The 27,971-nt window shown below is 36.5% G+C and overlaps 1 protein-coding gene across 1 annotated transcript in view; it reads left to right on the plus strand.

Moving 5' to 3' along the window:
• Positions 1–362: 362 nt before the first annotated feature.
• Naaladl2 (N-acetylated alpha-linked acidic dipeptidase like 2) overlaps positions 363–27,971 on the plus strand; it is an 890,024-nt gene continuing 862,415 nt past the window's right edge. Inside the window, exon 1 of the mRNA XM_032898601.1 lies at positions 363–643. Coding sequence (XP_032754492.1) covers positions 601–643 — 43 coding nt within the window. The 5' untranslated portion in view covers positions 363–600. The remainder of the gene's footprint in view (positions 644–27,971) is intronic.

Here is a 27,971-nt window from a genome sequence, read left to right on the forward strand (position 1 = left end):
ACAAAAAGGAGAGAGGAAAAAATGTCCTGTGTTTTATCTTTACTGTATATCATTCATTTAGTAGTGTCACACATTATATTCAATCTTCTTATCGATGTCCTGATATTGATATTACTCCATTTTGCATCCTAACTCAGCTGTAAAAAACAGATTCTCACAGTGCTCATTCCCTCTATTTGGAAAAATAGAAATTTCATGATTGACTTAAATTTTTATTATACAGTTTTAAGAGAAACAGGTTAAGACCGCTAAAAAAAGGAAGAAAAAAGGAATTGACCAAAAATATTTGGCTGTGAACTGTGCGGTGCTGGAAATGCAGCCTACACTCAGGGAAAAAGTTAATATCAAAACTGAAACAAAGCCGTGTTTTGTGAAGCGGTTTAGTAACAGGACATTGGAAGAAAGCACATTAGCTCACTTCATAGTAAAACAGGTCCTGCAAGGCCAGGTAACTCAGGAAGCAGAGTGGTAATTATTCACAGAAGAAAGCTGGTAGTGTACTGTTACAATACTACTGTAGCAAGTCAGAAGGTCACAAGGCTTCCAGGGTAGCTGACACCACCCGAAACTGCTTGGCCCACTTTAAAAAGAAAGAATAAAATGGGAGAGAATGAAGCTGGTTTACCTAACATGGCTTTGCAAGGTAAGTGCCAACAGCCTTTGAACTGTTCTCAATCAGAAACTTCAGTGATATTGTTATCTCTGTGTGCGCATGCACGCTTGCTCCTGCCTTTTGTGCAAGTGTCAGAGTTGTATTCTGAGGTGTCCAGAGGATGGGGTGGAGAGGAGGAGATCGTTACCGATGTGGAAAAGGAATGCTTGGACTGTTATGCTCACTCCTGTAACAAACAGAATCACAAGTGTAGTGGAGAATAGATAAGCCTTGTAATCCCCAGGATAAAGCTGGAGATGTGGTACCACCGGGCTTGACTGTGTTCTCGGGGGTCCTTTCCCCAGCAATGGCAGAATATTTACGTTTGTTTGTACACGTGGATGCTTTGTTTGTAATCAAGGAGTGCCATCACTATCAGCCAGATTTACAACTTAAGTATCCTTGTAATGAATGTAACTCCAGTGTTTAAATGAAGAAAGCAGGATCCCATAAGCCTAGTTATCAGCTGATACAGCGGCTTGTTTTACATGTCTTACTTAATCAAATACCTTTGCCCTCTGAAGGGCTGGCTCTGTTGACTTTGGCTCCAGCCATAGCTCATTTGCTGGAAACAAATACGAGCTGGATCGTGCATTTCCCTGTTGTGCTTTAGGTAAAGCTCTTTTCTTTTTTTAGAAATTGAATGAATAAATAAATATTTTCTTCTAATTTTTTTCACAATGTTTCTCTTATCCATAGTAGAAAATTGCTTACCAGGTTTAAAAAATGGTATTATTGTCAATACATAATTTTAAAAATGAACTTGCTATTACTTTTTGTCTAGATGGATTCTTATGAAATTATGAAAAGTCTTATCACCAGAAAATTGTAAAATATTAGCATTTTTATACAATAAGCAAACAAAATATAGGTATAACTGTCAAATGTAGCACAGTTGTGAGAGATAACAGATGATTTTGACCTGTTGACAGTTAAAGAATCATTCAATTTACAAGTAAATTACTGATTTTTTTGTTTTATTTGTATTCACTATATTTGCTTAAGAATTACAAAATTTTATTTTGTAAATCTTTGTATCATTTCTCAGTTACTTCTTGGAATACTGTGTAAATGTTATTATTAGAAAGTACTCTCAGTAATAGCTAAATATCATTATTTCATGAATCAAATTGAAGAGTAAAATAAGACTAAAAGGTTCATTTACAAAAAAACATTTTATTTTTAAAAATAATTTATTCATATTTATTTTAATAACCAAGAATTTCATATATTTACCAATACATATACATATATGTATACATATATATGATAGTATTCCGTGGAAGAGCATGAGAGATACCTAGATTAAAAGAGCATCTCATAAATTCACTATATGTAAAATGTATACATAGCTGCTGGCATCTGATGGCTCTTTGAATGCTATTCTTATACAGTCCCAAAGTAGAACCTAAGTGTAGAAGGACATAAAGCCCTCCCCACCCCCCCACTCTGTGCGAAGGATAGTGTTAATACATTTGAATCCTGGAATATGAATACACGTTTTGTGCTTTCCTATTCATATACAGGTAACAGATATACCACTTAAAGAATTTCTAATTCACATGAAGGAAACATATGCAGATCTGGCCTAGAAGATGGAATGCACTAAGTCAGCTTACTGCTGTGCCTCAAGCTACAAAACAATGCTCTTGGCTCTTTAAGTCAATTAACTTGGAGAATGCTCTATGGAACTGTTAAATATGGGTCGTTTTTGTATATTTGTTTGTTTGTTTGTTTGTTTGTTTGATTGATTGATTGATTGGTTTTTCTTTAGTTGGGCTGCAGGGACTTTCTGGTAATACATGTCCTGTCTTCTTCTGATACTATCTTATTTGAAATAGATTCTCAGCAAAGCTACACAGTTCATGCCTATCATCTGGGAGTGCCGATAAGCTATCATTTCAGTCTTAGTCACCTTAAGACAAGGAGACACTTTTGAGGGGTAATGGGAAACAAAGGAACTTCAGTCATTCTAAATTATTTCTGAATTTATTCGCAATATAAAGAATGAATGTAGGGATAACTTTTAGTTTTGATTATGGTTTAAAGGTAAGATTTTTTTTGATATTTGCTTACTATCTGTAGAATCAGATGTAACTTAGAGTATTTACAGGCTATCCCAACTTTGTTGGGGTGTCTATGCTCTAACTAGTCCTATGTCTCAAACTGAGTTTCAATGATCAAAAGAAATGGAATAAACTATTTTTCAATAATTTTATCATTTACCTAGTGGCATTTATTTAAGAAATTCTGAGCTGGTGATGGTGCGTCACATCTCTAATTCTAGCCCTTGGGAAGCTGAGGTAGAAAGTGTGCCAAGAGTTTACAGCTTGACTGGACTGTGTAGTGAGTCGCAGGATAACCTCAGCTATAGTGTGAAACCCTGTCTCGAAAGAAAGAAAGAAAGAAAGAAAGAAAGAAAGAAAGAAAGAAAGAAAGGAGGGAGGGAGGGAGGGAGGGAGGGAGGGAGGGAAGGAAGGAAGGAAAGAAGGAAAGAAGGAAAGAAGGAAGAGAGAAAGAAAAAAGAATGTAATAAAGAAAATTAAAACTCTTAAGTTTCTTGAAATAATAGTAATTATTGCTAACATGTTTGAAAATTGGAATTTTATGTTTGAAATACTACATTCAAATGTTGTTCTTCAAATATGAAATGGATCTCTGAGTGGCAAGTGGTTTGTCTTTGAGGACTTTGCATTATTGTTACCTTGTCATTGGAACTCTTATGTGTGACTTTGAGCTGTGACTTTTCTGAAGATGTTTCTGTAGACTATTTGATAAACTGGGCCATCTCTGGGCAGAAATAGAGGATAGATGGTCTAAATCTATGGTCTGAGTGTGTTGTTTAGAATGAATCTGTGACAGAAAGCAGTCCCTGTTGGGGGTGCTTTTGTCATGAGCATTGTTTTAAGTAGCACAGTGCAGCTGTAGGCAGGGTGGATGTGAGAAGTTGGTGCTCTATTACTCTTATGGCTCCTGTCATGTGAAGATGCAGTAAGAGCTTCCATGCCTTATGCTGATATGGGATCCAGGACTTCCTATTCCTCAGAACTCTGAATAGTACACCTATGGGTGTTATGTTAGAGCAGGATATGTGTGTGTGTGTGTGTGTGTGTGTGTGTGTGTGTGTGTATGTATGTGTACAACTCCCACCCAAATATTTGTATATACATGTTCCAAATTGTTCATATTCTAACAGCATTGGAAGCCAGGCTTTTACAGTTAACTGAATCCAATTCTTTTGTCAGCCTAATATAAAGGTATTTCAATCATCTTTCCAAACAGGAAAAGTAATTTCTTTGAGCCTCATATCAAAGTAATCAGACAGAGAATTTAAGATATGAAATTTGTGATGGTTTCCAATGTGAATTATGTAGGTTAAGACAGAATGCCCAGCTATGACTAATATACATAAATAATAGGGGTGTGGTTTCTAAGCATTGCTCTTTGATGACGAATGGAAGAACTATTTTCTTACACATTGTGGGTAACTTCACAGGTCTGTCTTTTGGTCTGGAACACAGGTGGAAGCTATGGTTCAGGTGACTGGATGAGCTGGTGCTCCTTTCTTGACTAACTACCTAAAGTGTTCTGTAGTTTAGGATTCCCTAGAGGCTACCACTGTATATAAAAAGGGGACTTCTTACCTCTTTTCTTTCTTAAATGACTTAATTTTCAGCTGTGGGTGTATCTTATAAACAAGCATGAAAGGATCAAATAAAACTATATAAAAAAAGTGGAAGATATATAATCAGTCAGCTTGTGGCCATCTCCAGATTACTACTGTTTCAGAATTCAGTCCTTGTGCATTTTTTCCATGTTCTTCCTCCGGTGTTATCCTTAGTCAGATGTTATAAGGCTACTAGACTTCTTATAATGACATGGGCACTAACTCATCCCTGAGATTTCTAAGTAAAATGTAGTGGAGTTTTGAGTTCTCACAAGGTGAAAGGAGGTCTTCTTCAATGGCGAGTTTCTTCAACCCTCCTTTCCACATACTGTGTCTGCCCCTTGCTTACCCCTCAGCAAGGCGGGTGGTATAGGGTGCTTGGGATAACAGCTCTCCTTTGCCCCTTCTCGTTCTTTTGTTCTAGGAAACAATTATTTACAGTCTATACAAGGCCAGGTAGGGGAAATAACATGATTCTGAGGAATTGGCTGGGCTCAGTGGAAGGCCTTGCAAACCCTAGATAGCTCTTAGCAGGAGAAGTCTCCTGCAGTGCACTTAGAGGAGTAACTGACAAAGGAAAGGGAAAACTGCCATGGGAAACTAACATTGTCAGGTCAGAAGAAGAGCTTGGAAAATATTGAATTCAGTGTATGCATTGTATGGAGGAGCAAACAGAAATCCTATGAAATTAAGAAAGAAAAAAAAAAGTCCTTCTTTTCATTCAACTGTTCCTCAGAACTTCAGTCTCCACCCTAACCATCCAGTGCCAGTAACTTAAAAGAATTTGGTTCATTCTTTTCTAAAGGCACATACTTTCTTTATCTATAATGAAAGACAATCTTCGAAGTGTTTTCAATAGTGACATATCTTACTGTTTGCATTTACAATGTCTTGGAACACAGGCTATGATGGGACTGGACCATACAGTTTTGCCTTTCTTCTTGACTATATTGTATGCATATTCACTTTTAAGACATTTAGTTAAACTTTCCTTTCAACCAGAAGTCATCTGACACCCAGGGAAGTGCTTCTCATCGTAGGGCTTAAGAAACAATGCTGTTTCTTCTTGGCTAGTAAAAGACAAACAAAACAAACAAAAAGTCTAGAAGAAATATAGGTGCCTGGGTGTCTGTGGCTGTCAGGTACAGCCTGAGGGTAGTAGGACTGGCTTCTCCAACCCGTTCAACTGGTTTGCTGTGCATATTTACTGTCTGTGCTGGGGAAATATCCCAGCATTCATCATTGCAAACCATGCCCGTGAGTGCTTAGAAAAGCCCCAGAGAAGACTCCCAGTTCATTACTGGTTCTTTCTAACTTGTAGAATTTTAACAACAGTTTAAATGAAGACAGGTGCAAGGAACTCCACTTTAGCCATCCTGTTAGATTTTAAAAAAAACAAGAGTCTGCTGCCTCTTAATGATAGATTAAAATAAGGAGATGATAGCCCTGAGCACTTGAAAGGCAGCAGCAGGACTTGAGAGTTGCAGTGCCTTACCAATGGAACAGAGCACTTTGGAGCTGAAGTTTTCAGAACCTGAGAAGAGACCTGCACATGTTTGGAGACTCTGAAACAGCAGAAAATGCCAAGTGCTAAAACCCCCACATATATCTGAGTTAATTAAGCCCACCCCTAGGCAAGGGCATGTGAGAAAATGGCTTCAGAACTTTCTCAGGAACAAGGCAGAGTACGGGGCAGGGAAGTAAGATTAGGGGGATGACATTTTTAAGTCTAACACAAGAAGTAATGAAATCAATGTAACTGAGCTGGGGGCTGTCTTCTGATGATTCCTTTGTCCTTCTAGGAGGAAATAGAATATGTTCCTTATTTGAAATAGATTGACAAGCAATGTGTTCAAAAGAAACATGAGTCAAACTGGTTAATAACATGGTACTTAGCTAAAACCTCGTGGTGAGGGAAACGCTATTTCTCAAATGCTTTAGAAAACAGTGTACCTGGATGTTTCGTTTGTATAAAAAACAGTTTAATCCTTTTTGACTGAAATGATATTTTATGGCACTGAGAGTGCTTAAAAGTACTTTATGTTTCAATTAAAGTCACTACAAAATTTCAAAGAAAATAGGCAGCATAAATATAATGTGCTGTGATCATTTAAAAATTATTATCAATAATAATGCAATTAAAATATTTTCATGTGTTTATAAGGGTTTTCTCTGTCTTTGAATCAGCTTCCCTTTCCTTTCAGGAGTGGAACAAAGGATGCAGCATTAATCTGATGATTATATGTGTATAAGCACCATATAATTATTACATTCTGTTCTATTTCTCTGGGTTTTGGAGAGAGTTTAAACATATTTAGATAATTGGGTAGGACAGTGAGCCAACCTTCATTTTTTTATCGCAGTTAATTTTGGAAGGATTATTAACTAAGCATGTTCTTGGCTTATTATTAGAAAGTATTACACCTGGTTTACAAGTGAAGGGAAAACAGGAACTGACAGGTTCGCAAAGAAAGCGTCCTTAGAATGAAAACATAAAAGGGCATGGGGCTTCTCTTGATCCCGTGAGCTTCTAATCTCCCTCCAGAACCAGAATGTGTAAACACTTATGTTTGACATGGCTATTTGGGCGCTCTGCTGATAGCTCTGTTTAACTATCCTCACAGTTGAATGCTTTAGAACTTTCTTTCATCAATGCTTTCGTAAATTACACTGAAAAGCAGGCTACCCCTCCCTTCTAAACCTCTGGTCAGTGTCTGGCAGGCTCTATTACAACCCTGTGAAAATGAATGTAATTCAAAGAACATGCATAAAATCTTATCTGCTAAAATTCCAAATTAAAAAAATAAAATTAACAGTAAATTTAATGAATAGGGATACAGACGTATTAAATATTAAATAACACTGTCAACTGTACTGTGTGACTTAGGATCTGAGATATGATTAAGCTTTTGAGGCCTACCTATCTGATTTTTTGTTTTCCTTAAAAATAAACTGTAAGATACCAAGGAGCCTGAGTAACCACTGTAGTTTGTTTCCCTGTTTATGGATCTTTAATGCAAGCACAGACAAGTCTCATCTTCTAATAGGTACTCCAGAATCTTGAACAGTTCTCCCTCACATCCACATTCCTTGGTGACAGGCCTCTGCAATGGAGAAACGCATGCGCCATAGATATGAAACCTGCTTCCTCTCTTCAGCTTTGATATTTCATCCCGCAGACAGTTATCTAAGAAGCTGTAGATCAATATGGTAATTTGATATCAGAAATAGTGATTTTAATTACCTCTGGAATTTTAAAATTGGTATTAATGGCCAAAGAAAAAGAAAAAAAATGTTTTGACCTAAAGCCCCTGAGAAGGAACACAAATATACATACGTATGTGTGCATATGTCTGCATATATATGCATATATTTTTATGTGTGTATTATGTATATGTATACATTTGTTTGTGTGTATGCATGTGCATACATTTATTTTTTCCTCTCATTGCAAATAAGAAGCTGTAAAACTACAGCTTTCTTTATTTATAGACTACAAGTAAGAAAACATATCTGTAGACTGGGGAATGTAGACCAGTGGGGAGGCAATAGTCTGTTAGAATTTCACATATAAAATATAAAATACTTATAGATGTTATAGAACATCCCAAGCAACTACTTCATCATTCAGTTCGAGCTCCCAAGCCACAGCCAATGAGTTTGGTTTTCATGTGTAGTGTGTTGATATGCTATGGAATGCACTAATAATTCCAGAGGGCCACAGAGTTCTTGGTCACACAGGGTGATAGGACCTAGAGTAATGCCAATAAATGGCAGGAGAAGGGCCTGTTTAGAGAGGCATTTAGTAAACAACACTGAGAATAATAAAAATAGTTATAGAGTAACAGGAAAATATTGTGTCATTCATATTTGAACCTTGAACTAGATGATTTTCTTTTGAGTTCCTAAGAACAGTGAATGTTCCTCACATACATTTATCAGAAAAATGCAGATATTTTTCAAATATATTTTAAATATGGAAATAAAATGTAAAACAAGTTAAAAGGATACATGGTGAAAACGGAGCGGGGTTTGGAGTGTGCCTCAGTATCAGACTACTTACCTGGATGCATAAAAACACAGATTCGATATTAGGTACTGAAGAAAAGATATTGGAAGATAGAAGCATTTGAATGATTTAACCCTTTACATTTCTTAAATTTTTAGAATGTAAAGAGCCTAACAGTAAATATTAAATGCACAGTACAGCTTGAGTGGTGTCTTTTTCTTGGAGTTCCAATTGGATTGTAAGTCCACTGCAGATGTGTCCGGATGGTAGTGAGCAAGAACACTGACTGGCATTGGCTTGCAGGGCATTGGCCTGTGACTTTAGAGGTAATAAGGAATTGTTGCATCATTTTCATTTTTATTTTCCATATGGTAAATAGAAATTTGTGATAAGGAAAAAAACAATAGGAGACTAGTACAGTTTCCACTCCCTGAACGTCATGCTCTTATGCTGCTCAATTTTCTTATTTTACCATTCATTTCTTTGGGAAAACTTCATATATGTATGCCTGAAAACTTAAGATATTGTTTGCATTTCTAAAATGTAGTAACTAAAAATTCCATTTATTCAAGTACTCTGAAGTCATTTAATGACAATCTGTAGTAATACTGAGATGTAGGTCACCTAAGATTTTAGAAAAAATATGTTCTTTTCATGAAATATTCATCGGCATAATAGTATAATCTCATACAAAGTTGAAAGAACTAGTTTGTATGCCCCTTAGGACAGAAATTAAATGCACAAAGCTTGTTTGAGTCTCACAACAGTCTTAGTTTCTTTCTTCTTCAAATAAAGCAGCAAACTAGCCGATTCCATGCTGTGACCTGTATGTACTGGCTGCTCCTTCCAAACCTGCTTTTGTTTACCGCCATTCAGTTACCAGGTGGTGTCTCAGGGATACACTGACCAGGTGCCTGAGCAAAAACAGTCAGGCTCCGGTCTCACTGTGTGATATTAGTTCTTTAAAGTTTCAAAATCAGCATTTTTCTTTTCATGTAAATCTGTTCATTGTATAGTTTTCCACATTAAACTTTTCTCCTATGATGAAAGATCCTGTCTGGCATGTTTACTATAGTAGTTCTCTTGCCTAAAATCATATACATTGTCAGGTTTTTTAACAAGCATACATCCAATATGGCTAGAGAAAGGCAAACATAAAATTCATAGTGTTAGTCCTGTGATTTACATTTATTCAAACATGAAAATTAGTTGAGCATAAAGTAGCAGCACTTATTAAGACCAATAAAAATGTAAGTCTTAACTAAAATGCTCTTGAGAAATAAGCACTGTCCTAAAACCCCTTTTATAGGATGAGTACATGGCTGTAGCATGTTGCTATTCTAGGGAATTTGAAGTAGTCACTTGGATTCAAAGTTGGAGAATCTATTCGTCCCCATTCATTGTACTTCTCCTCTGCAGTGGACCCGGCTGGGGTTATAGCATGAGCAGCCATCATTAGTGAGAAAAAAAAGAGATAAAACGGCCCATAGACAAACTAATAAAGAACCAAATGTTGGCCATGGGAGGCTCTTCTGAAGGTCTTCAAATGCACAAATAGGAGGCTGAGTTGCTGCTGCTGCTGCTGCTGCTGCTGCTGCTGCTGCTGCTGCTGCTGCTGCTGCTGCTGCTGCTGCTGCTGCTGCTGCTGGTGGTGGTGGTTGTTTTACAGATGATAGGAGATCTATGAGAAGTGGACAGAGTAGATAGATTATTTGGAGGGGATGAGTATGATTCCTTTACCTCTAGTGATTGTACATTTCAGATAACTGTGATGCATTGAAGCATTATTAAATAGCTTTATTATAATCTATTGTACATAATGTAGCCATGATTCTGACTCCTGACCAACCATTAATGCTCTGGAAAACAAATTTATATTATTATTTATATTGTGTATAACCCCTTATTTCTTACTGGGGACTTATGAAGATGAGCAATTTTCTGTACTTAGGACATACTTAACTGTAGTCCTCTGTCATCCCAACCAACCTCCCCATCATTGTTTTAATTTTCATATTTGTCTTCAGCATCTCTTAGTAATGAAAAGCTGAATTCTTTCATAATCACAGTATCTGGAGATATTTGGAAGAAAGGTGAAATCAGATAAAAATTTACATGTACGGAATGTAGAGGGAAACTACTGTAAACTCTTAAGTTTCTGGGTTGGGCAAGAGAGAATGGTGTTTTTAACTGAAATGAAGAATATTTTGTGGGAGTACACTTTAGAGAAGAGAAACCCAAGGGGCCTTCAAATAAGACCTTTTAATTGATAAGGTAGGCTCCAATAAAAAGCTAAGATTTAAATTGAGAAAATGAAGGAAGATATAGGATAAATGGAAAGCATGGGGCATTTGTAAATCATATGTGATATATGGCACTGTTGACAGGAGTGGCTGCACATACATTGATTTTAGGGCATGGAGATGAGACGGCAGTATATGTCCAAGGTTTGAGCTGAAATGAGAGACGGGATGGGGTCAGCGGTGAGAGAAAAGAACCCGTGTCAGATTTCATAGGGAAATGCATTGGGGGGTTGTGTATTAACAGACAAATATATTAAATGGTATATGATTTGATTTGGTGGCAGCTGAGTGATTCAGCTGTGGAATTAAGGCAAGACATGGGGAAGACTATAGTCTGAAACTTGCCAGAATGGCTGACGAGAAAGGCAAATCTGCAGAGGCCAACTATAAGGTGCTTAGAGCTCATATACTAGACCCCTGGGAACTAAGGTCGGAGAATGGGAAACAAAGAAGGCAGACTTATATATAGGAGATTTATGAGGCAAAATGTCATGAGAAAACTGAATTTCATGGAGGGACAGAATCAAAGACTGAGTCAAGGGGGGCACTCTTTGAAAACTTCACCTTTGCTCTAGAATATGCCTTTCTTTCTTCCTGAATGACTCTCTCTGTTGACCTTGATGATTAAATATATTTAATTAACTACCTTTGATAAAACCCAAATTTCACTTAGAGAATAAATGAAAGTGGTATCTTAGAAGCAGAAAAGAAATACCTGAATTATACAGTAGCTTTCCATTGTATCTATTTTAACTTTCGTTTTTGGTTATAAAACCCAATGATAGAGAGAGTACGACTACTGAGCCACAGCCCCATCACAATAGTAACTATAAGGAAGGAAGGTAGGTAGAATGCCAGATATACCACATTACAGAGAAGAGTGGGAGGGAGAGCTCCTGCCAAATGGCTTATATCATATGAAGTGAATGAGTTCATTCAACCCAAGAGGTTTGGTGGGGCTATAACTCAGGTATTGACGCCATGAGATATTATTAGGAGGATTGGTTAGCAGCATCTGTGGTGAAGGAGCCAAGAGATAGAGTCCTGAATGTGGGAAAATTATGAGAAATAAATTAACATTGTTTTCCAAAGATATGTGCATTTATACATATATGTCTGCTCTTGATTTCTCTCCATGTGGACCTAGATATTATTCTGAAACTTAACTAGAATAGAAAAAATAATTCATAAAAATCTGTCTCTGGTCCCCAGCTCTGAAAAAAAGAAAAAAGAAAAAAAAATTGTCTCTGGGAAAGCATTAGATTCTCCAGACTACTGGTAATAAAATTTTACACAGTAACTTGATAATTTGTGAAACATTGTAAAATTAACAACAACAACAACAACAACACACATGCACATGCACACACACACACACACACACACACACACACACACACACTATCCACATACAATGAAATTAAGACCTATGAAGTTTGAGATGATGAGGGCCATTTCCATCCAGCACTGTTTGAAGGAAGAAAAATAAGATTCTATCAGCATTTAATCATTCACAGACTTTCCTAAATTTTCTGCAACCCTTAACTAACATGAGATTTGTATTATTTCATCCTTGCTAATGAAAAACAGTCCAATAGAACATAACTAAGCTGCAATGGAGGTCCTGGTGCTATTGATAGGACCAGGTGATGATGATACAGGAACCCACAGAGATATTGGCAGAGCCCAGCCATGCAGGCTTGATCAAGTTGTCCTACATGATCTCTTTCACCTGCACAATGGCTGGCAGGTTGAGATAGCTGTTCTTGGAGGAGGACCACATCATTGTCATTCCTTTCAGACATGACCGAGAGCCTGTGGCGTGCAGATGGATGCCCACTGTTGAAAAGAAACAGAGATGGAGATCTTCCCAGTCCTAACCGAGCTCGATTTCAAGATCTCAGTTTCCAAAAATGGTGTCAGTGCTGCTGGGCTGGGGGTGACATCATTATTCATACTCTACAGTTGAACATGCTTTCTAAGAGCTACCAATTAGAGCATTTGCCGTGACTGGCCCGACTTGGGTATGCACATGGCAAACCCCTTTGATTCCTGAGAACCAGCAGAAGAAATATTATTGTTGCCATGGCTTCTATTGACCCCAGAAATCCTTCATTGCTGGGGACAAGGATGGGAAGATTGTGAGCTAAGCTTTGCTCAAAATAGAGGACAGTATAGATGATGTTCCCCACATCAGCTCACTGCTATTGAATCACTCACACTAGTGCCTTAACCTCTCCCAGATTCTGATTGGCTTTCATGGGTCATGTATGAGAGCTTCAGTGCTAATGATACATTTCTGCATACCAGAGAGAGCAAGTGGGCAGCCTTTCAACTTTATTCTAATACACTAACTTCCAAACGAGTGAGCTGGAATGGCCAAGTACCATGCAGATGGGGAAGATGCATGCAGTATGAAGTGGCATCTCTCGCGGGGAGCAGATGAGCCGAGGAGACAGATGGTGCTAAAGAAAGGCAGGCAATGTGCTGCTGGGCTCCTGGGAGGACCAGGAGACTCAGCACAGCACACTTCTCAGTTCTACAGAAGCCTGTCACCAGGAGCCTGCCACAGATTACAGTGGCAATGAGAACAATTATGTCCAAGATGGCTTGAATTTCATTTCCTAGAGCCTGCTTGAACACTGTCTCTCCTGTTACTGTAACCACATTCATCTTCTGAACTAAAGTGTGCTCTGAAGTATCATCTCGGAGGTATCTTAGACTGAACGGAGGACCATCTTCCATACAACCTACTGTGATCATGAAGCCATACCTATTCACAGAGCCAGATGGGAAGGAGTCAAGGAGGCTTCAAAACATCCATGACCAAATCTTCTTTGGCCTCCACCATGCTGCCATTCCCCACTCCACACTGCATTGTATTTACCGCAGGTTATAGCCTATAATGACAGATAAGAGATGGGGACACTAATGAAACTCCCAGCTTTTAAAGTTTGTCACTGATTATCTAGGGTTTTATTCTGGGCATATTCAGCACCACGGGCTAATTACTGTGCGTACTAACTCTTTTCTGCAAGTAATATATCCTTGCTTTTTCTGGAAACTGTTCATGTTCTTCTCTTTTCTTTTTGAGGATGATGCTTTTCTTTTCCTAGTGGGAGAAAGTAATAAATACTGGATTTCTGCACAGGCGAAATTTGTATATTTTATGGAAAATGCAAGCAGAAATTAAATTTCAATCTGTAATCTAAATAATAAAATATAATAAGAAACTAAAAAATAAAAGCATTAAGAATCACTAACATATGGGGTTGGGGATTTGGCTCAGTGGTAGAGTGCTTGCCTAGGAAGCGCAAGGCCCTGGGTTCGGTCCCCAACTCCGAAAAAAAGAACCAAAAAAAAAAAAAATTAAAAAAAAAAAAAAAAAAGAATCACTAACATAAAAAGCCACAATTCAATTAAGCTCTGCTTATGTATTTACCTCTTGATATTCAGTTTCCTGGTGTACCATTTTATATGGTGAGGCATAAAATAAACCAGAAAAATCAAGTAAAGTATTACTAATATTTAGTAATTATCCACATATGAAACCCAGAAACTGTTAAGTCTTTAGAAAGAATAAGGTTTTTGAATAGTTCACTTTATAGGTGACATATCTGTTTTCTCATGGCTCCTTAGAGCAGCACTTACATTCCTACGTATAGAGATTTCTATAAGAGTTCATCCTGTCCCTTATTGTCCTACCTCCATTCACCTTCGTATGATATTTCCATCATACATACATTCCTGGCATTTTTATTAGAGGTGATAAAGCCCTGCAGAAGTAGTTTGAGGTAAATGGGTTCCACTAAATTCAAGAATATTTTGACCATTAACCTTCACTTTGAATTTTAGGTGACCACACATGATTATTAAAGAGTACAGATTTATCTCTATAAAATACACTTTAAAGAGGTTTTTAGACAATGGAGGCTTTGCTGAGGTGAAGAATGTTTCCTCTTCGTTGTTTATAACTTAACAAATTACATGAAAAGGACATAAACTTATTTATATTATCCATACACATAATAAAAAATGTTCCACCACAAAACATTGACTCAGTCAATAATTCCAAGCTTTGCCTTAGGGTTTGAAGAGAAAATTATTCCTGCTACCTATTTTAATTATACCATAAACTTTGGGAAATAGCTATTGATCTTCAGCATCTGGTGTTAGAAAGTGTTTTCTTTCTTGCCAGGGAGAATTTGTAGGAAGACTGAAAATGAAGAATTTCGAAAGTATCAAAGACAGAGTGGGCGCGATGAACACTTGGTTGCAAGTATTTGAGCAACTTAAATGTTTGATGGCTTGAAAATAATGTCTGAACACTTTTCTGTAGAAAACTAGACACACATTGGAGTTAAGAAACATTTTACCTTGACAGACCTAGTGGTATACACCTGTGATCCTAATTATCCAGGAAGATGAGGCAGGAGAATCATGTTCCAGGGGCTCCCTGAGCTACACAGTGAGTTCACGGCAGAAACTTAGTGAGCATTTGTCTCAAAATGAAATATTCAGGAAGAGCTGGGATATTGCTCCATGGTAATTTTTTTATGTAGCATGAACAAAATCCCAGGTCTAATCCACAGTTCATTAAAAATTAATAAGTAGATAAGAAAATAAACAAACAAAAAGAGACATGTATCTTGTTTTCAATAACATGTTCTCTAATGGTATTTTTATTATCTTTAATATTTTAATAGAGAAATAATAAGAAAATAGCATACATTCTGAAATCAGCTTCTTATCTTGTTAAGATTAAACAGACATTCACCTATTATGATAACGGTTACAATTATGAATGACAATAAACATAGTTAGCTTTCGCTGAAATTTTATTAACTTCACTATAAACTGTAGACTCTATGGTCAGATTCAACCATTACATCTACTGTATGATAATCATCCTTTCTTTTCCCTTTCACTGATGGCTCTGTTTAGGAGCTATATGTCAGAATCAATCCTCAATCCTTTGTCTGTTTTATATGTAATCATGCCCTTCTTCACCAAGTATAGAATCCTTCAGTTGGCATTTTCAGGAAAGTAGAAATTCCACTTTAGAACTTTTCATTGAAATAGGCTCATATATAAATTTAAGTTACCAAATGAATTTGTTTATGGAGTCAATTAGTACTCATTCCCTTGACAGTATACCTGTAATAATCAATTTATCCTGATTTAGTTCAGCTTGGATGTGTGGCGGTCTCAGCCCTTGCTTGATTAGTTTCATTGTTTTTAGCTCTGTAATGAAAATGCTCATCCTGATGCAATAAGTGTGGGAATAAGTTGTTCCTTGGTAACAGCCAGGGAATAAAGAGATAAGGAAGAAAACATGTGTCAAATTTTTTCAAGGTTAGGGCTTGAGACAGAATTTTCTAAGTAACTAAGGCTGACTTCAAACTTGCAATTCTTCTGTTGTAGCCTGTGGGTGGTAAGACTGCAAGGATGCTACATACCGAGCCTCCAACTATGTGTTAGCTTGGGGTTGTCATTCTGTACCTGCTGGAACTTCTGCCCACATCACCAATATAGTCCATGTAAGGATATATTCCAGGAACTTTTTTACACATTACAAAGCAAAATCTTTGCACTTTAATATTTTGTTCAGTCTTCAACATCTACCTGTCAGCAAAGACTGTTGTTTTTCAACCATAGAATAGCTTCCTCCCTCCAGTGGTAGTTGTAGGTGTGTGTGTGTGTGTGTGTGTGTGTGTGTGTGTGTGTGTGTGTGTGTGTGTGTGTGTGTGTGTGTGTGTGTTGTGTGTGTGTGTGTGTGTGTGTGTGTGTTTATAAAGCAGTGGATCTTTGCCACCTTTGTGATTGAACAGGAAGTAGTCAGGGGAATTTGGCATTATATAAAAATGTGTACTTTTAGAAGGAAGTAGGATAGTTACTGTACAGTAAGTTCTGATTCTTGGAATTTAGTGAGCAGCATTTAATGTATTTATTCAAGGTGTCCTGTTTGGGAAGAATATTTAAGCAGAGTAGGTGAAATCTTATTCAACCTTGGAACAAATAAATGGAAGAAGTATTTTAAGGATAAGACTCCACTTGTTCAAAGGTGTGTCTAGGGAATTTAAAGTGTTAACTTATCCTATATTTCCAGTAAACATTAGACAGAGTAATGACTCCTTTTCTGAGCTGGAATGCATCTGAAATTACAGACCTCTCTTTACTGTAGACTTAAAAGGCAAGCTACATTCTAGACGTGACTGATGGTTACATGGTATTTTCACTCTGTCTTCACACATGTACAGTCGTGTAGTCAAGGCTTTGTGCCCACTCAACAGACTGAAAATGAGAACATTTCATATTTGTTAGCCACATTTGCAAGAGCTTTCTTTCTGGAAAGCAGCGGGATTCCATAATTATTTTTGTCTCACACAGAACTAAATATCAGTGTCTCTATACTCCTGTTTCCCATACTGTGCATAATGTGCCCTGTCAAAGTACTGGCCTAGTGGACAAAAAGGCAGCACTGGGGTTCTTGGCGCTCTATCGTGCCAAATTGACAGGTTGCATTGCAGGAGGTGCATGGTGGGAGAAATTTAGCATGTTCAGGATGACAAAACACATGTGATGCCACTACAGGCGTTTTAAGGCAAGAGTTGGCCTTGAGAGATTCTATTGAGGTTTTGGGTATAAGGCCAATCTATAAGAGTGTAAAGATGTCATTAAGGGGTACAGTTAAAATAACCTTGACAAACAGTGTGCATAAACCAAGGACTTTGCAACACAGGTTTTATTTTCTTACTACTTTAATATTTTACAACTGTCCTATTTCTATCAGCAAGGCAAGCAGTACCTGTCTTGAATGATGTGATCTTTTTTGACAATTGGACATCTTATTCAACTGCCAGGAGGCAGTATTGGCTGACTTGTTGAAATTCACAATTGAGAAAAAAAATCCAGCCTCCTCTCACTTTAAGAATTAGTATTTAGTATCAATGTACTTGCTATAAAATGTCTAACCTAAAGTAAAACAAAATAAATTCAATATAGGCACCAATGCATTGGTATCAGAATTTAAAAATTAGTAATCATATCAATAAATAAATGATATAAATTATGGATGATAGTTCAATATTTGCTTACTCTACATGCATTCTAGTATTTGAATAGAAGTACAGATAAATATAGGCTTCCAGATATAATTCATAGACCTCCAGTTGACTCATCCAGCATAGAGATTTCTATATTCATGTACTTTAATTTTTTAGGGCACATGATGTCTGTTTAATTAGAGGAATGTGAAGCAATCTTTTGCCTTCTAGCTCAGTGCATACAGCTTCTAGATTACTTGTAGTGAATCAAAAGTTCACATTTGATGGGTGTGCACTGTTTAGTCTAATATAACTCTGGAATGTTCCCAGTGAGTAGGTGTTAAACAGTGGGAAATATATATATATATATATATATATATATATATTCCCTAGAACTGTATTTGCAAAAACAATTAGTGCATGTCCTGGAAAAGGCAATGATACTGCAATCCTTTCTCCTATCCCTCCATATGAGTCGTTAAGCTCTTTGGCCCTTCAAGCTTTTATATTCTCTGTTTTGAATTCATGTGTAATTCTGATAGCTCTGCCTCTGTATGTTACCTGCCCCTATTCCCTTGCTCCTTTTAATATTATTTGTCATTTAAATTTTGTGTTTTGATTATTATGTGGTAGGAGAATGTTTTTTGGTCTAGTAAAACTGGTGTTCTTATATGTATAGCCATCTTTTTCTTTGGGTTGGGAAAGTTTTTTTCTATGACTTTGTAGAAAATATTTTCTGGACCTTAGAGTTAGGTCTCTTCACTTTCTTCTACACTTACTTTTCTTAGGTTACATCTTTTCATGATATGACAGATTTTCTGGATGTTTTGGGTCAGGGGTATTTAGATTAAACATTATTAGTGATCGATGTATCAATTTCTTCTATTGTATCTTCTCTGCCTGAGATTTTTTTCTTCTATCTCCTGTGGTGTATGGTTCTAGATCTGCATGTCTATATGGTTCAGGAGCAGCACATCCACTGATGGTTAGCAGAGAGGTGTAGGAAGTATGGAACTCCACCTTGGCTAGCAGTTTGGTGTGCCCAGATAACTCAGTGAGCAGGGAAAATGGGTGGTGGAGGGGAAACTTACCTGTATTGTTCATACTTAACAGGCCTGATGAAGGTGCGAGGGGAGATGTGAGGGGAGTCTATTCATGTACTTTTTTTTCTCCTTTTTTTATTGGATTTTTTTTTACATTGCAAATGTTATCCCTTTTCCTAGTTTCCGATCCATAAACTCCCTATCTCATCCTCCTTCCCCCTTCTTCTATGAGGGTGCTCTCCCACCTACCTACCCACCCCTTACCGCCTCCTCACCCTGATATTCCCCTACACTGGGGAATCCATCCATTGGTGCTCAACGAGGACATCCTCTGCTGCATATGCAGCTGGAGCCATGAGTCTGTCCATGTGTACCCTTTGGATGCTTGTTTCGTCCCTGGGTGCTCTGGTTGATGGGTATTGTTATTCTTATGAGGTTGCAGGCCCTTCCACTCCGTCAATCCTTTCTCTAACTCCTCCAATGGAGGCCCCATTATCAGTTCAATGGTTTGCTGAGAGCATTTGCCTCTGTATTTGTCATGTTCTGGTTGAGCCTCACAGGAGACAGCTATATCAGGCTTCTGTCAACATGCACTTTACTTTTAATAAGAAACAGATTATAAACAGTTCATTACATTTTCAGAGTAATCTAAAATTCCAGTATCACCAACATCACTTTAATTATTTTCAGTATTCAAAGTGTATAATTCACTTGACATCTTTATATACTCCTGCTAATTCATCTTAATATACTTTGCAGACACAGATGCATTATTTTCTATCAAAATAACTGTTTTCACATTACTGATAAAAGATCTTTATATCTCAGTATAACTATTTTAGTAGAAAAAATGAATATTTTTGATTAAACATTTAAAAACAATATCAAAACAAAATATTATCTCACCAGCAAGAACTAAATCATGATTTCCCCATATTTCACTTCCTTAGAGCATTAGTGCTAAATGTGAAACCAATATCTATATTCCTAATACAAATGTGAGTTCCTATGAAAGTAAAAATATTAATTTGGGGAACAATGTCTCAGTAAGGAAAGAGTACGTGCATGAAGGCACAAAGCCCTGAGTTGCTTCTCCAGGATCTAGATAAAAAAAAATCTAAGTAAGGTGCTGATTGCTTGTAATCTCAGGGCTGGGGAGGAGAAGACAGAGGATTCTTATAGTTTCCTGGCCAGTACGTTTTACTTACACTGCAAGCACTGGGCTAATGGGACACTCTGTCTCAGTAAACATAGTGGATGGACTCTGAAGAATGGCACTAGATATTGAATCTAAATACATGTATAACAGGTGCCCATGGACCCTTTACACACATGAATCTCCACATGCATAAAGAAACACATACATGAACACACATAATGACAAATAAGGCCAAGTTGCTTATATAAATACATTAAATAAATTACACAAATAGTTAACTTAAGATTGGGTATTACATTACATTCAATTAATATGTTTAATGATTAATGTATAATTAACTTGAGATTGGATAAAAATTGCCAAGTTTATATCTTCATCAGTTAACACAACACACTTCTGTTCCTGGTCAGTATATCCCTGAAGATTAAGTTGATTCCTTTATTTAAATATCTCTTAATTGATATAATCTATCTTCAATCAGACAGATATTACCTTTGTCCTCAACTTTGCCTGTATCATTTTTAAACAACCACCCCCATGTTCTGCTAAGCCCCTAATAACAAAAGCAAGGGATTGTTTTGAATACATGTACTTCGGGGTTCTAGTGCACATCAGATTTTTTTTTTATGTTTGTTCAAGTATCATTTCTACTCAATTTTATAAATACATCTTATTTCCATCAATGAGCAATAATGTTTAGCGTGTTCACATATCTGTAAGTGTTTAAACACGTGTGATGCAGGCAAAGGCTGAAACATTAAAGGAGAATCATGTGAAGAAAGTATTAAGAACTACAGCTGGAAGCTACAAATTGAGGGTTTTATTTTTTTTGTTTTTTTGTTTTGTTTTTTTAGCTTAGCGCAAACTGTTGCATAATTTAAAGACAGCAGTTTGTCCTCATTAAAAACAGGGAGAACTTTTCACTAAAGAGACAATGAATTTCATATAAACAAATATAGTATAGAATAATTGGAACTACCAATCATTATGGCTAAGAGGACTCACATATGTTTAGCTGTAATGTAGTCTTATGTCATTTCTGAAACCAGGAACTTAGTTTAAATAATACTTTATGTGTAAATTATTTCATGGCATGAATTTGAGAACTGAGCATAACATTCTGGGATCATCAAATTTGTTTTAGTGTCCAATTTCAAAATACCATTGCAATTAAGTCATAATATATAGTAACCTAACAATGTCTTCAAAAATAAACCTATATAAACCACTTCAAAGTAAAAACTGTGGTTATACAATTAAATACCATAAACTTACCACATAGAAAATTGCTGATGGCAAGTTGAAACTCACATGAAAGTTTTGTATTAATAATGCATTTTTTCATGCAAATCTTTTGTCTCTCTCTCTCTCTCTCTTTTTTTTTTGGTAGATCATATAATCTGGATTTGGCAACCTATTAAATCATTCTATAGGGATGTTTTTGTCCGATTTAAATAAAATGGTTGTTGCTCTGAAAAACTGCAAGAATTACAAAAACCTACATATTTGAGGTTTAGGTTATATTATTCTTTTCTTAACAAATACTTTCCTTCTGTTGTTTCTGTATTTCATTTGTTAATGTGGCTTTATGACCAAGTATAATAAATCTACTTTATTAAAGAACACCATGTCAGTAGACACTTTTTAATTGCAAAGATAAGGAAACTCCATTTTGTTCCCTCTTAATCTTGTAAAAGTCAGACTCTCTAGTTAATCCCCTTCTTCCACAGTTCCATGAAGGTTGTCCTCTAGTCTGAAAGTTGAAAGAACCAATTTCTTGTTTTCAATGACCTTGGCTTTTAATACATTTACAGTTAAGTAGCTATTGAATCACAACATTTTTTTAAAAAAGTAATATGTTTCTGTTAAGCCATATAATCATATAACTTGTTTCATAATTTTGACATGTGAATTATTTTCTTATCCAAATGATTATCTAAATTTAATTGAATTCTATGTTTCCAAATCTAGTATTATTCTTTACATGAATAATTGCTTCAAAAGGATCATACTTTTTTGTATTCAACTTTTGACAGATATATTCAAATAATAACATCCTAACTTGTGATTATTATATGCATACCTTATAGAGAAATTGTATTAAATAATCATACCTTTGGGATGGCTTGACATAGCTTGATGGCTGAGCACTCTCTTAGCATGCATAAGAGCTTGGACTTAATTTGCAGCACCACTAAAATGAAACATCAAGCCTTGTCAGGGAAGGTGTTACCCAGTTTCATGTTGGGTGCCACATGAAACATAATAATGATAAATCTCTCCTATGTGTCCAAATTCTGATGTAATAAAGATTCCCATAAGGACATGTACATGGCTAACATACCATGGGCCACTACTCCAGATGAGTGTAGGATGACAGGAGTCTTGATCAATAATGATCTTAAAGGCCCTCAGGCAAAATTCTTTCACTCTGAGTGAGTGGCCACTGATTTCCCAATCTTGGGATTTTTGAATATGTATAGTCATGAAAGGTGTCCTCAGAGAAATCTCAAAGATAGAATAATTAATTCCTCCCTCTGCCAATACTCCTAATTGAAACTACCTTAGGACAATAATGCATTAAGTTTCTGTCCTCCATCTACATAAGGTTGTAGACATTCTCCTTTTGCCTACACTTTACTGCTCTGTCCTTGTAAAACCAAATGTTACTTTATCTACTTATGCTTTCTTTCTTAGTGTTACAGTGTCCCAGGATCAAAACTGGTCATGTCACTTTTAGCTAGGCCACCTCCCCAACAGTAATCTCTTATAAGCATTATGTTAAATACCCCATCTTTTTATCTTCACTTCAGACCAACCTGATACACATAAAGCTAAAGAAGTATTCATCATTTCTTATTTTATATTGAATATTCAGAATTATCTATTCTGAGAACTTCCCTTGAATTCTCTGGTGTTCTATATTTCAGGTGGAAGTAATGCCATTACTCTAGTTTTGGGGGCTAAAAAGAAACAAATTTTATGTTTTCATGATGTAAAATACTGGCAACCAGATTTTGACAGCTTCTCACAACTTCCACGAAGGTAATGACAGTCTCAAATGTCATCAGCTCTTCCTTATACTTGTCTTCCAATACATCACTCTATTTCTACTCTTTTTCTTCTTCTAGGTTCTAGTTCATAAAGTAGAAATTCTAGAATATCTCCAGTGTAATCCAACTATCTCAGCTATCTCTTTCAACTAGCTCCCCCACTTGTCTACATTATTCTCTCAACAGGTGTATAGTGATGGGATAACTTTTTTATGTTTTTGAAAATTATGCTTGCATGTAAACATTATTTGTTAGACATATTTGGTTTTTTATTACTGGTGTAACAAGTTGCTACCAATTTTATCTGCTTCAAATAAGAGATATTTATTCTTTTTCAATTCTTCAGCCCCAAACTCTAAAGTCAAAAATTGATATGGTTCAAAGAGAATATATAATGTATCTTCTCTACTAAATTCTTGTGGCTTCTGGCAATTCCTGGTATACCTAGTCTTGTAGACTTCAGTCTTAGTCCTTGTCTTTTTGTGGCCTTCTCATTTCCATAGCAGGATCTCAATTGTGTGTTTATGTAAATCTCTCTCTCTGTCTCTCTCTCTGTCTCTCTGTCTGTCTCTCTGTCTGTCTGTCTGTCTGTCTCTCTCTCTCTCTCTATCTCCTCTCTCTCTCTCTCTGTTGGTTCATCTGTTCAATGCATCATAGGACAGTCTTTATAGAAACTATATCATTCCACCTACATTCAGATAAAATATTTGAATTTTTAAATATCGTACTATAACCCTGATTCTCATAACATAAACAGATTTCCACTACTTCTATATGGGGTGGTCCTTAAAAAAGCTGAACCTTGAAAATAGGAATTTATAAAAGGGGTATTATGATTGTCATGGGACTGACACAATTGTTTTTATAACACTTTGTCCTTGAAGAACTATTAAAAAGAAAATGGCTTACTTTAGTGTGTCTAATGTGCCAAAGATATTCGATGTTGAGCAAGGGAAGGACAATGAAGGATGATTACTTTATAAATGTTATCTGCTGAAATAGCCATACTCTTCCCCCTCCAGACTTTAAATTTTAGTGCAGCTTTGAAAGCTGCATTTGTTTCTTAAATGTGTTTTGGAAGGGCTGTTTAGGCAAATGTTTCTACATACTGTTGATGATAGTCAAAATAAGTGATGGAATCTGACTCTGTTATTCCAAATAGGAGACTCACTTGCTCTTCAGCTGACCCTAATAGATGTTCATATTATATATTGTCATTGCACTGATCTGTACCATTGGACATTCCTTTCTTTCTCATATGTGCAAAAAAGAAACCACCAATTTTGTAAACAATTGACCAACACAGCGGTCTTTGAATCATTCTTTTCCTCTCATTACACCTCTGGTCTTTAATTACGCTCTAGATTCTGGTCACATTTTGCCTGAATTATCCATAGCCTGATTTTTATCATTACTGTAATTTAAATGTAACTGATTGAATTCTAGGTATTTGTTGCAGAGAATCGTTTTTCTATTTAGCTGCTGCATAACACTGAAGAATACTTGATCAATGAAATGTTCAATGATTTTGAAAATATTTGTGGATTGTGAGATGAGTTATTATCAGTTAGCTAAATATAAACAGTTCTCTCTCTGTGTCTCTCTCTGTCTCTGACTCTCTGACTCTCTGTCTCTCTTTCTCTTTGTCTCTCTATCTCTCTCTCGCTTTCTCGGTCTGTGTGTGTGAGTGTGTGTGTGTTTTTGTGAGTGTGTGTGTGTGTGTGTGTGTGTGTGTGTGTGTTTGAATTTGCTTTCAATTCTACATGCTTGTGTGTGTGCACATGCATGTGAAGACCAGGCATAGAAGCCAGCTCATCTGCATGTAATGAGTTTTCTAGAGCAAAATAAAGAAGTCTTGAAAAACAGGGAAAACTTATTTTCAAGTGGAAATCACAGATAAGGTCCTGAAATATTCTGAAATGATAAAGATGGTTAGAAAGTCTGACATGTTTTGAACAGAGACAAGAAAAGATGAAGGATTGGGCAGGTGTTGCAGGTCCTATAGCCTCAGTTATGGACTGGATGCTGAGTAGAGAAGGAGGCTTTAGCAGTGTGAAGTGGCAGGAGCATGACCTCGCCACCTAGAGGATGACTGAGCCTATTATGTAGAGCTGGAAAGAAAGAAAGAAGGAAAGAAAGAGAGAGAGAGAGAGAGAGAGAGAGAGAGAGAGAGAGAGAGAGAGAGAGAGAGAGAGGGAGGGAGGGAGGAAAGGAGGGAGGAGAAGGGAGGAGGGAGGGGGAAAAAAGAAAAGAAAAAAAAGAAAAGAAAGAAAAGAAAAGAAAAAGAAAAGACAAACCCAAGCAAGCTACATGTTTACATTTAAAATACTGCAAACCGAAAAGTCCAATGGGCTTCTTTCATATGTGTGCTCAGTGGGACTCATTCTTAACATTAGGTCTCTCATTGGGAAGCATCCTATTGATGTAATTCAACCTCTAAATGTAACATAGTTGGAAAATGACTTTTAAAGAATACATGGTAGGGAACATCTGAATGACCAGCCTTTAAATCCAATTAAATGCAATGATTCTGCAAAAAATAAGCACTCAGCTTTACAATGGAGATGTGGGAATAAATGAAGGCAGTGTTGGCAATGCCTCTTCATATAACTTCCTCCTAGTGCTCAGTGCTCAGCTACATGCTGGGTGATACTTCCAGTGATGAATCAGGCATTGAATTCTTTTTAAGCCGATTTTGTCCTTGTCTGGGAAAGTATTCTTTTACTTATAAAGTGTAATATCCTAATTAATCATGGAAAAATGTTTTGAATTGTATTTTTTGAACAGAACTGTTTGGGGGTGCTTAAAATTAATTTTCAGACAGATAACATCACAGACCAAATGCCAGTGTGCTTCATGTATCACGTTGTCTGAGAGAGCACTACTGGTATATTCTCTGTAACGATACCTACTGCACTGTGTACACAGGGGAACAGGGGAACCAGTGAACACATCATCATAGACACTTATTGTACCAGAAGGAAAGGCGTGGCTAGGCAAACACCAACTACAAAAACAACAAGGTGTGATCCTCCAATCAGGTGCGACAACACAGGAGGAAACATTGGTTGACAATTACCATCCACATCTTGGCATGGGCATACGAGGGGCAGGAAAATTTTTCTATCCAGGATTTGAAGGAAAGTCACTCCCTCCTCGTTAAACTATCAGAACACTGTTACAACAGCTGTTCCAACTATTATATATACAAAAACGTCATTAAATACCAAAAACAAAAAGCACAGAACCAACCATGAAAACATCTTGAACATCTGGCCCATCTCATTAGCAGATCAACTGTTCGGTTTAAGATATAGGAGTACATTGGCCTTAATGAAGCAGCAAAATAGAGAATTTTTGACTACAAAAATAAAGATAAATTAGGTAAATGAATTAAAGTTCCCAGAGCCAATACTTACTGGTCTTAACTCTATAATATTCAAAATGGCAGAGTGTGGGTACATGTGAAAATCTTCAGGACTTTGAATATGGAAATTGAAATAACAACTTGTAGAATTCAGTTGATATTTCTTTTCCCATACTATTGAAAATGACAGTCTCGACCCACTGTGCCACCTGTAACACAATTCACTTGATTTTTATTTTGAACAAAAATTGGTGACATTAAAATTTCCTGTATTTTATTCTTTTCTATATTTTTCCATAATTTAATATTAAAATTATAAGAGATTTAAAGGAATTTTTAGCTGTGACTTTTTGATTCATAACATAATACTGACAGTTCTCTAGTAAATGTGTATATTATTCTTCATATAAAATTTCTAGTGGTATTTTCCTCATTTGTCATAGGATATGAATTTTTCTCAAGTAGTCTTAACTGTTAAGTACATTTTACCGGGGTTGATTATCTTCATATTATATCTACTATTTAAAGAACTGTTTCTGTCAGGTGATTGAAAGTCTTATAAATGTGTCCTCGTGAAAGAAGACACTCATAAAAACTCATATATGAAGGTGCTGACCCATGAATGGGGCAGAGAACAGACATTCTAATCACCTTCCAGAGTTCTCAGGTCTTCTTACGTTCACCCTGGAGACTGGACCTTGACATGTACAAATGGGTGGACAAGAATACAAGATCCTTACAGAGATCTCTCTTAACTAGCATGTTCTATATGGAAACAGGGAACTGACAATCTCACAGGCAATCTTTCACTTGAATCCAACAGTGTTGCCTTTTGGTGTCCCTTAACTTACAATAACCAAGATCCCCTAGCTTTGGTTGAGTATAAGCCATCAAGGCTATGGGTTTGTGATAGTAGCACTAGCTGTGGTGCTAGACAATTCCACTGTACTCTTCGTTATTCTTCATGTGTCTGTCAACTGACTAAGATCTAGTAGGAATTTTACAATGTCATAGGTAATTATTATTCTAGCATATATTTTAGGAAGCTCATAATTCAATATATGAGTTTCTTTTCACTGATATTTGACTACAAAATCATCTCATGATTTGAATTTTAAACTGAATCATGACATTATGGAATACTAAGAATCAAACTGATAGTTCCATTTCTAACTGCAGGCCACAGGGAGAAAGTAATAGTTAAAAAGCAATAACAAGTAAAGAAAATGAAGATACATTAGAGGGCTTGGAGGAAGAAAAAGGAAGGGTAATTTATGTAATGATAATATAATCTTAAAAATATCTTCAATAGAGTGTAGTAATAAACTGGGAACTTGTTCAGTTGATAATATTTAAGGAAGTTGTAAGGTGTTCCAGCTTATATGATTGTAAACAAAATGACTTGGAGTGAAGAGGGTTTACTTTGGCTTGTAGCTTCACATCACAGTTCAGAAGCTAAGCAGGTCAGGCAGGAATTCAAGGCAAAAACTTGGGGCCAGGGACTGATGGTAGAACTTAGCTTATTGTCATGTTCCTCCTGGTGTACTTGGCCTGCTCTTATATAGAATCCAGGATGACTGGTTCAGGGATGGCTCTGCTAGAGTGAGCTGGGCTCTCCCACATCCATCATCGGTCAAGAAATTGCACCAGAGGCTTGTCCACAAGCTCATTT

This window comes from Rattus rattus, chromosome 3 (genome assembly GCF_011064425.1).
Source record: "Rattus rattus isolate New Zealand chromosome 3, Rrattus_CSIRO_v1, whole genome shotgun sequence".
In the NCBI taxonomy this organism is placed as follows: domain Eukaryota; kingdom Metazoa; phylum Chordata; class Mammalia; order Rodentia; family Muridae; genus Rattus; species Rattus rattus.